The sequence below is a fragment of the Panthera pardus genome, unplaced genomic scaffold (genome assembly GCF_024362965.1).
Source record: "Panthera pardus isolate Hobbes unplaced genomic scaffold, ASM2436296v1 HiC_scaffold_24, whole genome shotgun sequence".
Lineage (NCBI taxonomy): Eukaryota > Metazoa > Chordata > Mammalia > Carnivora > Felidae > Panthera > Panthera pardus.
Genome location: NW_026526810.1, coordinates 91793603 through 91812086, shown reverse-complemented (window position 1 = coordinate 91812086; position 18484 = coordinate 91793603). Strand labels below are relative to the sequence as shown.

General features: G+C 38.0%; 1 protein-coding gene across 1 annotated transcript; it reads right to left on the bottom strand.

Moving 5' to 3' along the window:
- Positions 1-11: 11 nt before the first annotated feature.
- RTRAF (RNA transcription, translation and transport factor) lies at positions 12-16260 on the bottom strand. Its single transcript, XM_019451813.2, has 8 exons — positions 16085-16260; positions 14431-14555; positions 12152-12251; positions 6414-6500; positions 5452-5540; positions 2760-2828; positions 459-507; positions 12-339 (listed from the first exon to the last, which is right to left on the bottom strand). Exons 1-8 carry the CDS (start codon positions 16143-16145, stop codon positions 185-187), a joined length of 735 nt encoding a protein of 244 aa, XP_019307358.1. The 5' UTR covers positions 16146-16260; the 3' UTR covers positions 12-184.
- Positions 16261-18484: the final 2224 nt, after the last annotated feature.

The window sequence follows — 18484 nt, the reverse complement described above, 5'->3', positions numbered from 1 at the left end:
TCAAAAAAAAATCCACTTTCCTGAACTTTATTAAAGAAAAAGCAATGATGGTAAATCTCAAGAACAGAGTCAATTTTCTAGGATTCTTCTCTTGAAAATGTGACATTTGATTTCCAAACACATGCCAGAGTGTACATGGTTCCCAATTGTACTAAGTACGTGAGAAGCTGAAATCCTAAAACGTTCATCTTCCAACTTTCCCCAGTCTGTGGTCTGTCTTTGGATCAGCAATAATTGCCTGAACAGCTACTATGGCTTCATTAATTTTTGTCTGTAGCTCTCTGAGCTCTTCTATATGCAGCAATCGCAGAATTTGAGCAGCTTCATTAAGAACTGCATCTATTTTATAAGAAACACTGCATTAATCCGTATTCAAGACCATTTACTTGCCCATTTCTTCCCCAAATAATCACCTGGTCTCTAAAAATAAGAGTTTGGATTAAAACAAAATCACTTACCTCCTGTGTCAAAACCAAGAATGTGTTTGTCTAAAGCAACAGGTAAGCCCTTAAAGACAAAATAAAACTTTATAGTTAAAAATCATGTTCTTTTCTCATCTGTAACTGAAAATCTGCTAGCTATTCTATTAACCCTTTTAGCTGCAGTGATGGGGGGCTGAGTGTTTTCTCTGTAGATTGGCCTTTGGATGAAATAATGGCCTCTACATGTAGTGGGAAGCTAGTTCTACCAACCATTCTCTCCTCTAAGACTAGGGATATAAAACACTAGCTCCTTTCACAGCTGTTCTGTCACTGATGCTGTGGAAGGACAGCTGAGCAGGGCTGCTGTTGTCCTATTTTAGCTACAATAAGCAGCACAGTACAGGGCAAATAGGTTTACTTTTAATATTTCTGAACACATTAATTTGTTTTTATACAAAACCTAAAATCTGTATTGACTTTTTTCCACCTAGTGTGATGTTTACCACATTACCTTTATAGAATTTAACTTTCAATAATAGTTCATTTGGAAGTTATTCTGAAGTCCAGGAAAATAAATGAACTTTAAACCATTTAGTTAACTGGTCAGTACCTACATACACATATGCCAAACATGGGGACTATAATGCCAACCTCCATGGAGTTCAGAGTAGCAACAAGGACAGACAGTCCAGACTTTCTGATTATACTATATAAAATCTATACTTTCAATGTTACAAATGCTAGGATGTCACTACTCAATTCTTACCTAATCTATTAAAGCAAATCTATCTAGGCTCCAAATACTTTAAAATAGCTAAATACATTATACAGGTGAAGAAATAAATGGATATGTAAATTTAGCAAGCAAAGCAAGAAAGAATTACATTGAGTGGTTTTCTAGGCCAGTCTTATTTTCGTTTTCTCTGCCAACAGACCACCAAGGAACAGCTAAACCCCTCAAGATGACCATATGCCCCAAATACTAGTTATGGTTTATAAACAAGACTACTCACTAGAAGAACCTCTCCACTGTATGTATACCTATAGCATGATACCTTCTGAGAGAACACTAAAGATTTGGAGCAATGAAAATAAAATTGTACTCTGCAAAAAAGAGTAAAAAGAGTTGACTATGCCCTCATTTGCACCGCCTCCAAACAGAAGACATAGTTTTGCTGAACGAATGAATGAATGATTTTATTATGGCGGAACAATTTACTGTCTGTTCTACAGTGTGGGTGAAATAAGCTGATCTTTAATCCAATTTCCAGTGGCCCAATTCATACATAATTAATAAGCAATAAAGAGCCTTTAAAACAAACAGTGTCTTTCAGAGAGAACTACACTGCCCTGGCATTAATAACCTTTTAACACTGCTGGGCCTTACTAAAGATGGGATCAGAGGACAAAAGACACTGGGGGATTAGGGGAGACAAAAAAAGGACAAGAATCTAGAATGTTTATTGTGCCCAAGGCATTCACTGCAATATCTGTTCATAGCAAGAGGCATTATCAGACACCTGCTACTGCTAACCCTGAGGACATTCTCTGCACTGTCCCATAGTCAATGAGACTAGGGATTTTGGATTTCTAGTACAGTTTATCTAAAATATCTCAGAATTAAGGGGAAAATTGTCATGGTGTATAGTTTTCAGCCTACAAAGCAGGACTGAAAGAGGACAGCTGCAGTCACCTGAACCTTGAAACTTACACTCTAATACAGCCTCCACACCCCTATGCCAGAATTCTCCTGGGCTGACCAATGAGCTCATGCAGGCCTTCACACACAGACCTTTGTCCCCATCAACCGTTAAGAGCACTGGCTCTTGAATCAGACTATTTGAGCTCAACCACTTACCAACTAGGTGGTCTTAGGTAAGTTACTTTCTCCTAAGTGATGCCAGGAAATATGAATAAAATGAGAAAAGATTTCTCTGAAGAAACAAAAGAGCAAGGACAGGATTTACGTCAAAGAAGAAAATTAGTAACAAAGACAAGGTGTGTCCTGTTTTCCAGCAATTCGTCAAAATAACCTAGTAAATTTTACAAGGTAAATTCTTTTAAATAACTGCGCATGTGCAGTGGTTTGTACTGGTGGACTGTGGATATGCTATTGGTAGCTGCTTTAAGGTATGAAGCGAGGTAAATTTATTTTTCACTCAAAAATAGCTATAATTTGCTTAAGCAAATTCAATCCCACTGAAATAACCTATCCTTTCTCTGGACAGTTCAACCATAGTTTATCTTAAGCAGATACAAAGTGTAAACTCCTGACAACACTAGAAGAACCTTTCATTAGTGATCAATTTAGAATTTATTAAAAAAAATAGTACATACCTCTCTTGTTTGATTTGCTTTAGCAACTGCATCCTGAGTCAGGCGCTCCTGAACCAAAATGCGAATTGCCTAAGAAACCAAAAAATATTTTTTACTTTTTATTGGCTGTTCATCTCTTCTTGTGACTCTAGAGAATAAGGACACCTAGAGACTAATCAAGTTAGAATTATAATTCCCTAATAAACAAAAACAAACTGCTATTAGAATGAACATTTTCACTTTTAATAGTTTATGATGTGGAAAGATGCTCACAAAAATTAAATTTTTTTGAGTAGGTAATTCATGTGTGTGAAAAATAAATTTTTAAAAAGGATACATGTTAAAAAAGGGGGGGGGGGGTTCTCCTTCCTACCCAAGCCTTAGCCATCCCTCCAGAAGACAATCAACAGAACGAACCAGACTGCTGTATATCCTTAAAAAGACTATTATAAGCATGCTCAAGCATAAATGCGCACACACACACACACAAACTCTTGACAAAAAGAGTGGCATATCATACCTACTGTCCTTGATTTTTTAAATTATACTAAAACATTTTCAGATCTCTCATTCAAGGACTGGTTTTTTCCATCACCAAGGCATTTTATTATGGCAGACATAAGTGCATGCATGCCCTACACATGCTTAAAAAATAAATTTTAAGTGGAATTCTAGTAGATGCCAATTGTGACTTAAATTAAATGCAAAAACTGAAAAATTATTAATAATATAACAAGCCAAACACTACATTTAGAAAGAATCATTAAATCAATCTTCAATAATCAGTCCAGTTGCCAGTCAATATAGTGATTCTCACACTTGGCAAACCTATGAAGATGTCTGCAATAGTGTCATGGATTATTTGAATGCTTCCAAACTTCCAAGACAAACAGGCAGCTTAGAATTTAAAAAGCTTTTGATTATAGCTGATTCATACTTTTTCCCTTTGGGTTTTTAAAGTCTAATAAAAGCACCCCAAATATGCTAGTCTATTTGTCCTCTCATTCAGTTTATGACTAAAGGTGACATGACCACTGCAGAACTGTTCCAAAGCAATTTACATAATCGCCCAAGTAAGGAATAAAGAGCTAAATTTCAATAAAAACAACTTTTTGCCTTTTAGAGTTTTTATTTATGTATTCATTTAAGTAATCTCTACACCCAACATGGGGCTCGAACTCATGACCCCAAGATCAGGAGTTGCATGCTCTGGGCGCCTGGGTGGCTCAGTTGGCTAAGCATCTAACTCTTGACCTCAACTCAAGTCATGATCTCAGTGGTTCGTGAGATCAAGCCCCACATCAGGTTCTGCACTGACAATGCAGTGCCTGCTTGGGATTTTCTCTCTCTCAATCCCCCCCCCGCCGGCACATGCTCTCTCCTCTCAAAATAAATAAATACACATTAAAGAAAAAAGAGTCACATGCTCGTCATGACCAACTGCGCCAGCCAGGTGCCCCAACGTTTTATCTCTTGGCAACCAATCTGAGTTGAGAAAATCTGAGTTAACGTTTAGATTCAGTAAAGAGAATTATAATAATGTAGAAATAGTTTTTCTCTTGTTGGAAGTGTCATTTAATACATACAGTTTTAAAAAGAATAAATTATGGCTTAATCTCTTATGGATACAACAGAATTTAATTATTCAATTTACTGCAAAGTAGAATAAGGTAATTTATATGTATTAGGTATAGTCAAAAGCTCTTTAATTTCTCATAAAATCAGTAATAATTTCTAAAATAATTTCTAAGTCTGGAATCTTAAGTATCTTAAATACCACTCCCTTCCTACGACCCCACCCCACTGTACTATCACAATTATGGGACCTAACTCTGCTGAAGTATATCTTTCCTCTTAGAAATAAAGAGACCTCTTTTCAGATCACTGGGTTCCCTAACATGCAGGTATGAACTAAGTAGCCTACCTAGGATGGGGCACTGGGAAAAATAAAAACATTCATTCCTCAAAGAGATTCTGGGGTATATATTTTTGGCCAAATCCACCATTACCAATTTGGCATTTTCCATTATCTTAGTTGAGTACAGATCACAAATCTTTAAAAGGAATGATTAAGTAGAATTGGAAGATACAGGAAAAAGAATGGACCGCAAGGTCAGACCACAAGTGCCCAGATTAAATTCCTGGCTCTATCAATTTCTGTGTCATCTGGACATTATCTATTCTTTTGGTCTCAATTTCTTCATATACATATTAAAATTAAAGGATATCGGCATCTATCTCCAGGACGGTTGGGAGGACTGAATGAGACCTCTTTGCCAAGGATTTAGCACAGTGGCAGGCACAAAGTAAACACTCTTTGATGTTAGCTGCTATTAGATAACCTAAAACAGATGAAATCTGCTTTAAGTCCCAAATTCCTGTCATTTAACCATATATTTAAATAACACAGTTAATTTTTAGAAAATGAAATTTTTTTTTCTACATACAAGGTTTCTGTCAAGTATCAAGAATATGTGGGGCACCTGGGTAGCTCAGTGGGTTGGGCGTCCAACTTCAGCTCAGGTCATGATCTCATGGCTCATGGGTTTGAGCCCTGCATCTGGCTTTGTGCTGATAGCTCAGACCCTGGAGCCTGCTTCAGATTCTGTGTCTCCCTCTCTCTCTGCCCCTCCCCTGCTCATGCTCTCTCTCTTCTCAAAAATAAATAAACATTAAGAAAATTTTTTTAAAGAATCAAGAATATGAAACTGACCTTAAGCATAACCAGGTAATCATCATGACGCTGAATCTGAAGAAGGTTGGCCAAAGCCATTACACCAGCCTTAAAATCTGGATTATTTACTGTAAAAGATAAAAAATGTAAACTTACAGCTCTATAAGCATGTTATTATAGATCTATGTGTAAGTATATAAACCTATAAAAAACATTTTTAATTTTCCAATAACAGCCTCTTAGTTTTTAAAATTGCTGTTGATAAGAGCAGTGTAGGGACATCAACAATTAGGCTAATTGATGAGCTCAATGGGTTCTCTATTAATCAGCCACACTGAACAATCCAATAAATGACTAAATTAACTCGTTAGGTTTGTCCTGTAACATTTCCCAAAAGGCACACTTACTGTAGCAATTTTAAGAAACATTTCTTCCCAAAGCTATCAATTTTAAACTCAACTCCTTCAATTGATAATTTTCCCAAAACCTCTTCTCCAAGCAGCAGCTCTAGAGAGTCTGTCTAACCAGCTTATTAATTCATAAGAGTAGCTTGTGAATCATAGGTCACAATGAACCTGTTATGAATGAATACTTAAATTATTATAATGTAACTGGAATCTTCATACTTTTAAAAAGAAAATTTCTTAAAGGCACTTGGAATTTCAAATAATGAAAAGTTTTAGTACTTGTCTCATGTCATTAGATTAGAAAAAATATTTTATGCATCCAGGAAGGCAAACAATCACCACCATGATTAAATACAAATCAAAACCTTCAAATTACTATGAACACATCAAAGAACAGCATTCTAACATTCAGCTATTCAACTGTAAGAGGAGGGAGAAAACACATTGTAAATGACAATAAAAAACATCACAGAAAATAAAGCATTCTTACTTTACTAAAACCAAGTAAACCCACACTTCTTCATTCTAGGAAGTAAAAAAACATTTATGGGACCAAAAATACTGATGATCACTTTTATGCACTTACACACTTACCATCCAAATTGATCAATGGCTCTGCATTTTTAGCTGCATTGTCAGCATTTTTTGTATTATCAGGTACGAGGTCCTTGTATTTTTCAGCTGTAAACATAGGCAAAAATAGAATTTGTAGAACTGTTTTACTTAAGGTAAAACAAACACTGCTTACTGAATTTAAGCCAAACTGATTTATAAACATAACTCATCCAATCCAAATTATTTTTGCTATAAAATACCCATCAGAAGACAATGTGATGGTAGCTTTCTGATTAAGCTAAAATGATTACTGGAATATCTATACAAATATCTTTTCATTACCATTTCTAAAACTAACACAATTCACACACCATCTAAATCTAAGGAGAGAAAGTGCTTTTACAGCTTGCTGAGAAACTTAACAGGGGTAGGAGAATGGGAGGAGTAAGTATAGGTTACATGACATTAGATACCACCTCACTAAAAATCTCTTCCCTAAGTCTTTTGAATGTCATATGTGGAATTCCAAAACCTTGCTTTCTCAAAAAACCAGCACATCAAGTACACCATCATGTACAAACCTAAACTAATTTAATGGAGATGTGAAATTCAGAATTCCAAAGGCAGGTTTCATTACTCTCACTTGATAAATCATTAACAATACTTAAAAAGAATTTATAAATGTAAGTATTTAATAGTAATTCACTAAATAAGTCCAAAGTGCCATCTTTGGTTACAGTGCTTCTATGATCTGTTAATGAAGCAAGAGGGAAAATAAAAGCATTCAAATCTAAGTCACACAGGAGTTAGCTCAAAAAAGCTCCCACTGGCCAAATCTGGAACGTGTAAACATCACACAATGACAAAAAAAGATTATGACCCACTGAGTAAAATAAGAATCCACATTATCTACACTAATTTATATAAACAAACATAAATTGGAGAAAAAGGAAAGCTCCTTTTTCTTTACTGTAAAAAGCCAACAAATAAATGCAGAACAAATGATGGAATCAGAAAAACACTTCTAGCACTCATCATCAACATAATAAATGACTCAGACAAGAAAAATCAAATGGAGACCAAAGGTAGAGGTGTAGGGGCGCCTGGGTGGCTCAGTGGGTTAAGCGTCTGCGCGCTCAGGTCATGACCTCACGGTTTGTGAGTTTGAGCCCAGCAACAGGCTCTGTGCTGACAGCTCAGAACCTGGAGCCTGCTTTGGATTCTGTGTCTCTCCTCCACCCACCCCTCGCCCATTTGCGCACGCACTCTCAAAAGTAAACAGTAAAAACTTTTTTTAAAAATTAAAAAATAGAAAATAAAGGTAGAAGTGTAGTTTGAGGAGTAAAAGCATACTGACATCGTCTCCCCACAAGACACATATTACACAGGGGAAAATATTAACTTTACAGTGGACAAACCTCATCCAAGTGAACAGAACGTGACCAGTACATGACTAGTACTGAGGCATATCGCTAATTTAAAAGAATATATCACTTCTGTGCTATTCTTTTTTTTTTAAATATTTATTTATTTTTGAGGGACAGAGACAGAGCGTGAGTGGGGGAGGGGGAGAGGGGGAGAGGGAGAGGGAGGGAGAGAGGGAGGGAGGGAAGGAGAGAGACAGAACCTGAATCAGGCTCTAGGCTCTGAGCTGGCAGCACAGAGCCTGACTCGAGGCTCGAACTCAAAAGCAGTGAGATCATGACCTGAGCCGAAGTTAGATGCTTAACCAATGAGCCACCCAGGCGGCCCTACTTCTGTGCTATTCTTAACAAAAGTACAAATCTTGAATCAACTTACGAAGAAATATCGAACAAACCCAAACTGAGTGACATTCTACAAAAAAATTGTCAGCGTCATGAAGCACAAAAGCGACTGAGTAAATGTTGCAGATTAGGGGCACCTGGGTGGTTCAGTCAGTTAAGCCTCTGACTCTTGATTTCAACTCAGGTCATGATCTCATAGTTTGTGGGTTGGAGCCCGCCTCGGGCTCTACGGGCTCTACACTGTCACCATGCAGAGTCTGCTTGGGATTTTCTCTTTCTCTCTCTCTGCCCCTCCCCCGCTGGCAACATGTACGTGCAATCAAAATAAATAAACAAACTTAAAAAAATTCCAGAGTATAGGAGGCTAAACAGAATAGCTGAATGCAACATATGGTCCAGGATTTTTTTTTTTTTTGCTATAAAGAACACTACTGAGACAACTGGAAAAATATAACAACTGTATGTAACAGTACTGAATCAAAGTTAATTTCCTGATTTTGATAACTATACTGTAATTATTGAAGCCAGTCTTTTTTAGCAAATGTGCGTTAAAGTAACGTAAGGGGAAAAGAATCATTTACAATTTATCAAATGGCTTAGAAAAAAATTACATATGTGTATTTGGGTAGGTAGAAAAGGATAAGGCAAATGAAGTAAAACGCTAGCATTTTTTTACATATGGATATGGGAAAATCCTTTGTACTATTTTGCAACTTCTGTAAATCTGAAATTATGTCAAAGAAGTCAAGAAGAATGCAACATATTAATGTAAAACAAAAGAACAACAGCACCCCCTACTGATAATGGACAGTATTACTACTTTACCCTTTTCCAAAAATGGTCTGCAATTCTGAATTTTAAAATTAAACAAACACTTGTTTTCTAGTTTAGGCTTTTAATACACTTGATAAATGTACTTAAAAGTTACAGTCAACTGTAGGACACTCACATGGCATCTACTGTTCTTGGGACCTACGTAACCTAAGTTGCAGTATTCTAAAAATGGGACAAATGAAATAAGTAAGGGTAAAACAGAAATAAACAGATGTGACTACAGTTTTACTTGGCAACAGCTGAGAAACACCTTGGAAAAGCTGGAGAAAATTTTGTCACAAATTAAGAGTTACTGTCAACCCACAGCAGAACAGTTAAAGACTTTGCTAAAGACCCTAAAAATCAACTAATGCTACCAAGGCTTATGATTACATAAAGGGAGAGAATCACAAGTATTTTCTCCCCCCCCTTTTTTTTTAAGTTTATTTATTTATTTTTTTTAGTAATCTCTACACCCAACGTGGGCTCAAACTCATGACCCTGAGATCAAGAGTCACACACTCTTCCTACTGAGCCAGCCAGGTGCCCCACAAGTATTTTCTTTCTAAACTAAAATTGAAAGTAAAGAGTCTTAGAGATTTCCTTAAGACTTCTGCCATAAGGCTTTTGAAATGTAAGTCTGAGGAACCAGCAAAAAGCAGCTGGTTGATCCTCTGTAGCAGTATACGTAAATACTCGTATTTGCCAAACATTAAAGTTAATAAGCACATCTACTGCCTCCAAGAAACTATGTCAGATACTGTGGCAGATAAAATCATGACTGTTCCCCTGCCTTCCCACCTCCTCCCCTGCCCTGGCCCCAAGATGTCAATATCCCAATTCCTAAACCTAGGAGTATGTTGGGTTACATGGCAAAAGGAACTTTACAGATGTGTTTCAATTAAGGACCTTGAAATGGGAGAATTATACTGGATTATCCAGGTGGGCTCAATATAATCATAGCATCCTTGTAAGAGGGAGGCAGGAAGATCAGAGTCAGAGAAGATGTGGCAATGGAAGAGTCACAGAGAGATTTGAAGATGCTATGCTGCTAAATTTGAAGATAAAGGAGCCAGAATCAAGGAATGCAGGCGGCCTCTGGAAAGTGAAAACGGCAAAGAAATGAATCTTCCCATAAAGCCTCCAAAAGGAACCAGCCCTGTGGACAAACTGACTTTAGTAAGACAGATGCTGGACTTCTAGCCTCCAAAACTGTAAGATAATAAATTGTGTCTTAAGTCACTGAATTTGTGGTAATCTGGTACAGCAGCAATAGGACGCTAATAGAGGTACAATGTAGGAAACAAAGCTGAGTATCAGCTTATAATTTAGTGGGGCAAATAAGACATATAAACAAAATGGAAAGGGGCGAATGACCTAAAAGGTACACAAAGCATGAAGGTAAATGCTATGAAGGTTGAAGGGTGCCTGGTTGGCTCAGTCAGTTGAGCATCTGACTTCGGCTCAGGTCACAATCTCATGGTTCATGGGTTCGAGCCCAATGTCAGGCTCTGTGCTGACAGCTCAGAGCCTGGAGCCTGCTTTGGATTCTGTGTCTCCTTCTCTCTCTGCCCCTCCCCTGCTCACGCTCTCTCTCTCAAAAATAAATAAATGTAAACAAATTAAAAAAAAAAGCTATGAAAGTTGAGAGAAGGAAATATTCTTGCTAAGGTGGCAGTTGCGCTGGATCTTACAAGGATGAGTAGGATCTGGATGCATAGAGACAGACTGATATGGCATTCTGGTCAAGGAAAAGTGTAAGCAAAGAAATCTAAGGGAGAAAAAAACAGATGTAAACAGGAAACAGCACTCTTCTAGTTTGACTGGGATGTCAAGTATGTGAATACTGATTGGATACCACTTATCAAAGGCCTTGAATACCAGACCAAGGGAACCTGGAGTTCCTTTTGTAGAAAATGGGAAAGCAATGGTGTTCCTGAATATATAATAGTAACTGTTCTTTAGAAACAGAGCAAAGCATTCTAAAACACTTATGTTTCCAAAAGGAAGCCTGGTGGGTCATGAGGATGAAGCTAATGGGAGAGGAGTCTGAAAGACACTACAATAATCTCAGCAGAAAGTGACAAGAGCCTGAGTCAGGGTTATAGCAGTGGGAATGGAAAAGAAAAGATCCACTGGACATCAGAAAAGGTGGATGGCGACAGGCTGGAAGGAAAAGGGAGACGACAAAGATCAAAAAGGCAAATGGAAGGGACTGTAAGAGTTGCATAAAAGAGAACAACATAAAATGCAGAGGATGGAGGTAAGATAACTGGATGCTGCATTTAGATGTTGGTAGCCCTTTCAAAATGAAATGGTCTAATGAGAGGAAACAAATTTACTGGAATTTTTTTTTTTTTTTTTTTACTACAGGTACTAATATTCAAAAGTTTCCAATAATATAAGTATATATAATAAAACAATATTAACAAAAGTAATAAACATATTACTACATAATAGGGCTACAGCACCTATTGGCATTAGATACATGTTTCAGTCTCTTGTGAAATTACCAGCTGCAACCAACAGTCTGAAATCCCATCAATTCTAGGACTCTAACAACAATTTAACACAAAAGGCTAAGGTGCAGACTGTGAAAGACAGCAAATTTACCAAAGTAATGTTACTTTGGGAGAAGACAATTACAAGGAGACACCATTCTAAATTCTAAAAGAAAAAATCTAAATGCCAATAAAAGGGGCATCTGGGTGATTCAGTTGGTTAAGCTCTGATTCTTGATTTTGGCTCAGGTCATGATCTCACGGTTCATGAGTTCAAGCCCTGCATCAGACTCTGCACTGGCAGCAGGGAGCCTGCCGGGGATTCTCTCTCTCCTCCTTGTGCCCCTCTCCTGCTCTCTCTAAATAAAGAAATCTTTTAAAAAGTACCAATGAAAGACAGTTGCTTTCAATGCTTTATGATAATGAAGAGACTGTAATTTTTTAAAAGAAAACTCTTTCCTAGATAATTTAGGAGTTGCAGGGGTAAGAGCTAGACACAGAAGAATGGTTTCAAAAAGTAAATTTTTGAAAAGATGATAAAAAGGGAAATGAGGATGCGTAAAACCTACTATGCACCAAAGGTAAAACAATATAAGACAAAGAAACTCAACTGGTAAGTTCCCTACATTTTGACATTCCTTTTGCTCCCACCTTTCCTCTCCCTCTCTGTGAAACACACATTCTCCACAAAACATACCATTATCTCCATATTCAAGTCTAACAGCTAAGCCAAGAAGCCAGTCAATTGCTTCTTGTCGATCTTGAATCTTGAAAGGACAGTTAACATCTCTGAGATACTGTGAAGAAAAAAATACCTGGTTTCATTATTACTGTAACATAGCAGAATCAAAAAATGGTAGTTGAAAGAGATCTTAGTTTGGATCTCTACAAATATAAACAACATTTATATTACTAAATTGTTGATACAATTACTTACCCCAAAAGATGGAAACATGTACACGTACTACTTAAAAAAAAAAAAAAAAAAGTATTTCCATCTTGCTTTTCGCAATTTTTACTTTTGGAGATTCTAGGTAAAGCACCACTGGTCTAAAAACAACTTCCTTATTTTACAGATGAGGAAATATGGCCTAGATATTAACACCTGCTAGCAGTTACACAACTTAGATCTGGGACTTGAACCTAAACTTTCTGACTCCAGTTCTGAAAACACAGTTTAAAAACAACAACAACAAAACCCCAAAAACACTTTAAAAAGTGAACACTGTCCTTCAAATGGGTCTCTTAAGAGCGCAACATCTAATTCCAGGAACAATGCTATTTAGCCAAAAATTCTGCAACTCCCTTTTGGAAATCTTTTCAGGGTAATTGATAAATCATTATTTTTTCGCTAGAACTCATTTTCTAACCCAAAATTTTATCTCCCTGCTTTAAAGAAAACATTTCATTCACATGATTTGGTCATGATGCAAAAAAAAAATCCACCTTAAAGTATAAAAAATTACCAGTATTAAAGATATTCAAAACACGTCTCATGATTTAAAAGTTAATTCCAGGGGCGCCTGGGTGGCTCAGTCGAGCATCCGACTTCGGCTCAGGTCATGATCTCGCAGTTCGTGAGTTCGAGCCCCGCGTCAGGCTCCGCGCTGACAGCTAGGAGCCTGGAGCCTGCTTTGGATTCTGTGTCTCCCTCTCTCTCTGCCCCTCACTCATTCATATTCTGTCTTTCTCAAAAATAAATAAACTTAAAAAAAAAAAAAGTAATTCCAAAAGTTCTGAATATGTTTGAAACAATGACTTCATTATTCCAAAGAGACCAACTTGAAAGATAATATCTGGATTGCAAGTTCCAACACACGTAAGTTATCTTACTTTACTGTCACTTCTAGGTGTTTTCCATTAGAAAAATTTTCATGTTCTTCAAATACCCTTCTGTGAAACTTTGTGTTGTCTTATACACATGAATGTGTCATGAGAGGTGATATATACAAATATAAAATCCTAACAACATACTTCCAAGTCTTAAACCTACCAAAAATTTCAAAAAAAAAGTTTTTAAGAAAAAAGAAAATAGCAGTATATCAATAATGCTAGGACAGGCAGGGGAAGTAATGAGCATACAGCACTTGCTATGGGCCAGTCACAGGTATATATCACTCACTAATACGTGCCACTGCTATGGCATTGGCACTACAGTTATCCCCATTTATTGATGACAATATTGAGACACAGAAACCTTAACAAAATTTGCCTGTGGTCATAGAGCTAGTGTGTAACTTACACAATCCCTTAATACACAAAACCTCTGATTCTAAAGAGAAAAGTACCTAATCACTTTGCTGCGGCGAATGAAAAATTTACTTTTCGTATTTTTAAAGGAAAATATCTTATTCTTCAAAGTAATGAAGCTGATGAAAATGTTTAATGTAAGTAACGATACCAGGAAATGTGATTTTTATTCTAATTTGAAAACAATTCCTTTTTCTACAAAAATGTTACTACAATTAAACTAAGTCAATAGGAAAACTATTCTAGCTGCAAAAATAAGATATACACAGACCTCGTCAGGAATATTTATAATGTACACAACAATGAACATCTACTATGTACATTAAATATAAGCCCAAACAAGACATAATCTTAGTTTGCAAGTAAGTCAATGTCTTAATTTAACATAATAAGTGTGTTATTCCTACCTTTTTAGTCTAATGTAAAAATTCTAATTTTGGCCCCTTTTACCATTTACAGAATACATGTCACATTAAGAAACCTCACAGTGTTTCCAGACAAAACTATTGCTTTCTAATACTGAAAGTTTGGTAGGGAGAGATAATATAATTTGGTTTAAAAACAAACATGGAAAGAGAAAAGTTAAATCCTTGAAACCCAGCTTTCCTAATACTGATCATTATTATTTTTATTTATTTTAAAAGCACAAAGTAATTTAAGTTCAACTGTCTTCATATAAGTTTTAGAAAAGCTCTCTGTACTTTTATTCACTTTCTAATTCATTACCTTTTCAAAGAACTTGGGCCAGTCACTGCTGTGGATGTTCCTTAAATTACCTCTGTCTTCAATCTTGTAGTGTCTGATTTTCTGGTCTTCAAGCCAAACAATAAAGTTTCTAAATTCTGTTTCATCTGCAACAAAGGTACTTCATAAATCACTAGAAGCATTAGAAAAAAGCACTTCTTTCTCTACAAATAATTTTTTGACCCCAAAATAAGAAGTTAACTGAGCTGCTTAAAGTACAAGTTGGAAGTGCAGGATTTGGATGAACTGATTAAAAAACTGTTCAAGCCCTGGCCTGCATTCATATTCTAGCTGCAGACACTTGGTTGTGTGAACTTGGGCTGATCACCTTAAATTTTCTGTGCCTCAGACTGAGTATCAAAATGAGTGTAATAACAGCACTTACATCTTGGGGTTGTTACGAAGATTAAATAAATATGGATAAAAACAGTGTCTGGCACATATTTTTGCTATTTGTTAGTTATTATTCCAGTTCCTTTCAGGGAGGAAAGTGAGGGAGGACTGGGCAAAGTTAAATTTATAGCAAAGTAATAATAAAGTACAAAAAACTAAATGACAAAACAGAAAAACAGAAGATACTGACCACTGTTATCATTTACTGTCATAAGTGCATACAAGAGAAAGTTCAATACATTTCATTTAATCCTCTCACTTTTTTGCGAAGGTAATATCCCCAATTTATAGATGAGAAAATTGTCCGAAGTTTCAAATCTAGATCTAAGCTCTGTTGCCACTGATCTTTTTATTATTATTATTATCATTATTAAATAAAGGGAAAGTAAAAAAAAAAAAACAAGATTCTATTATATGATTCTACAGGAGATTAACAAAATACACGTATACTGCTCAGAAATAATTTTCAATCTCAAACTCAGGCTTCCATTATTAAGTCTTGAGAATTATACAATGGTCTTAGTACCCCTGGGCGGGGGTTATACTCTATGCTTTCAAACTTTTTAGTCGACCACAGGTCAAAAACTCTGGAAGACTTAAGGAGTGGTGGGTAGTAGTTGAGTAACAGTAGGTAGCAGTGTTAATCCTCTCTAAAATTTTAATGCTGTGAAATCCCAGATACCTTTCCGTTTTACAATCCAACCCCCCTCATCATCTGCTATTAACTTTTTTGCACAAGTCCACAAGCTTGTTACGTGTTTACCCTAACTCTGTCAGTCCTGCACTTCACTGTGCACTCTCTCGATCTCAAACTGCTGGGTGGGCTCCGACCGTTCCCCACCCTCACCCTTGAGTACCCAACGGGCAATGAACTAGTCTTCAACTTACCACCTAACACAGATTTCAGCACTCTGCCTACGGTATCGCCCAGTCACCCGGAGAACCATGGAGTTGAAGGGCTAAGTTAGAAAGCGAATACTCTCTAGCGTGCTGAGGGTGTGGGTGGGAGGTGGTGGTTGGAGTTTAGCAAGTGCACAAAGTGGCAATGCCCAGGCAGGAATGGGTGAGGGGGCTCCCAAGCCAAGCACAGGCGGCGGAAAACAGAGGTGCTTGGCGGCCGGGAAAAGAGGGGCCAGAGGACCCCGGGGGGAAACAAGGCCGCGGAGGGTCCGGGTGCGGGAACTAAGGGAGCGGCAGCCGGCGGGGTCACAGACGCGCGGTCGGCCTCGGGACGCCGCCTCACCTTTGCAGTTGAAGCCAGCCGGGTTGTGGTAGTCGAGGGCCGTCAGCTTGCGTCGGAACATGGTCCCCGCGTCTCGCTCTGGTCCCCCGGGCTTCGGCCGGGAGAGGAGAGGCGAGGAGGACCAGGCGGCACAGGCACCGGCGACGCGGCGAGAGGGCGGGCAGGCGCCGGGACGCTCCGAAATGACGGCTGCCCTCACCAATCAGAGCTTAGGAACGGCGGAGCCGGGGAATGCCCACCAATCGCGGCTCCGACTGGGTAGGCGGGGCCACGTCGGGGCACGTCGGCGCTCAAATAAACTTTATTGTCAGCTTCCTGGTTGTACAATAGGCAGAAAGCTTCTGAGTAGCCAGTTAGTTCTCACTTGTTTTCAAAGCCAGTTTCCTCTTGTTTTTCTCTCTTTCTTGGTACAGCAGGCAGATAATAGTAAGTGTAGAATTTCTACTGTGGCCTCTCCTCTCATTGAGCCATAGCATTACTTTCAGTGTATTCATTCATTCATTATTATATGCCTCCCATGTAATAGGTGCTCTCTTACACTGCTAATTCAAAGATTTAGCAAGGTCCCTTTCAGACCCACAAGTAAACGTACAACGGTAACACTGTGTGACGGTTCCAGACATCGTCACCAACAGCTACGGAATCTCTGAAGCCAGAAACTGGGAGTCATCCTTTACTACCTTTCACCCTCAGTCACAGCATCCAACAGGCCATCCATTCCTGCTGTTCTCTCACTGTCTCCAATCCCTCACCTCCTCCCAACCCCACTAATGCTACCTCAAATCAGGCTTTCATCATTTTTGCTTACTCTAATGGTAAGATTTCTTAGGGTCAGTCTTGCCCTCTCCAATCCATCCACACCCCACTCCCTACAGCAACCACAGTGATTTTCAAAAACAAAAACCTGTTGATAATTTTTTAATGTATCTTTTAGTGATTCTCTGTTGCCTTTGGAAATAATCAAAACTTCTGGTCTTTAAGACTGGTCCAGTCTCTATCTGCTTTCAGACACTGGGGAGACAGCAGTGAGCAAGACAGACCAGGCCCCCCACTTTCATAAAGTTTAAAAGGCTAATGAGGGAAGACAAACAATAAACAGATAAACAAGTAGGAACTGTGGCTTGAAGATGGCAAGGAGTTTACCAGGCAGTCATTTCCCAGGAGGCAAATGAACAAAAGCAAGGAGTGAGCAGTAGCATGATCCGGAGGGTCTAGAACTTCTAGGGTCTGGAGGGTAGGAGAGAATGACAGCTGATATGACAGTGGAAAGAGGTGGGGGCCTGATCACGAAAGGCCTTTCATGCCATGCAAAGAGGACCTGTTGAAGTTCTTGGGGGGTAAGCCAACTATACATGTTTCATTTCATTTCAACATATTATTATTAAACACTGTATTAGCATTTGTGGGGGATACAAATAAGATATTTTCAGGAAGTTTAATAGCCATGATAGACATGTAAATAAATACTTCTAATCTAGAGTTAGAAAGTGATACCTAATGGGAAATACAACGTGTGCTGTCAGATTAAATAACAGCTTTCCCTTGTTCCCTGAAAGTAGAGCGTTCCTATGAAAACTTTCATAAACTAGAAGTGGTATAAGCAAAGAAGCAATTACCATTAACTTATATGGAAAAATTGCAAGTGTCCCAGGCCCCAAATATAACCTCTCTTAGGCTTTTCTAATACCTTAAAGCACATCTCGCTAATGAATGCTCAAAATAAATCAAAATAAAGCACAGATGCTCACAGATACGGTTCAAAGCTCTGAGGCTTGATGCTGAGATGCTGAGTGTGGTTCCTGGGGAAGGGGGCTTGGCGGTGCTTTGCCTGCTGCTTCGGGGGCTGCTGCCTGTATAACGGCTTGCTGCAAAACAAATGTTGCACACTATTTTTGCTTTCCCCTTTCATTGTAAAAGCAAAAATCCTCTTCAGGCTTCTTTCAGTTAGCAAAAAGAGGTACCAATGGTTTTCTGGTTTGTTTGTTGGTTTGTTTGTTTTTTGAAAAGTCAAGTGGCATAATGCAATCTTTTAAAAAGCAGCAGATACCTGTACAGCTTTAAGGAGGCACTGTGAGACAATCTATATTTTCCAATTAAGATGCTTCAAGAGTGAATCAAGAAACCCAGTTTCAAGAGTGTCTTGCCTCACATAAAATTTGATCAAAGCTGCAGCTATAAGTATATACTGTGGTGCATGCTAGTTGTATAATTAATGAAATACTAGCGAAAAAAATAAGAAAAAATTAACCAGACAAGGAAGGGAAAATAGTAAAGGAATGCTTACATGCAGTTGCAAATAATGCATTCCTTTATTTTTTTAAATGTTTATTTATTTTTGAGAGAGGCAGAGTGCATGTGCACAAGCGGGGAGGAACCAAGAGAGAGGGAGACACAAAATCT

Coding starts and splice junctions, on each gene's coding strand:
- RTRAF (XM_019451813.2), bottom strand. CDS start 16,145: ATGTTCCGACGCAAGCTGACGGCCCTCGACTACCACAACCCGGCTGGC. Junction 14,556..16,084: donor GGCTGGCTTCAACTGCAAAG/GTGAGGCGGCGT, acceptor CCTTTGTTGCAG/ATGAAACAGAATTTAGAAAC. Junction 340..458: donor TCTTGGTTTTGACACAGGAG/GTAAGTGATTTT, acceptor CTTATAAAATAG/ATGCAGTTCTTAATGAAGCT.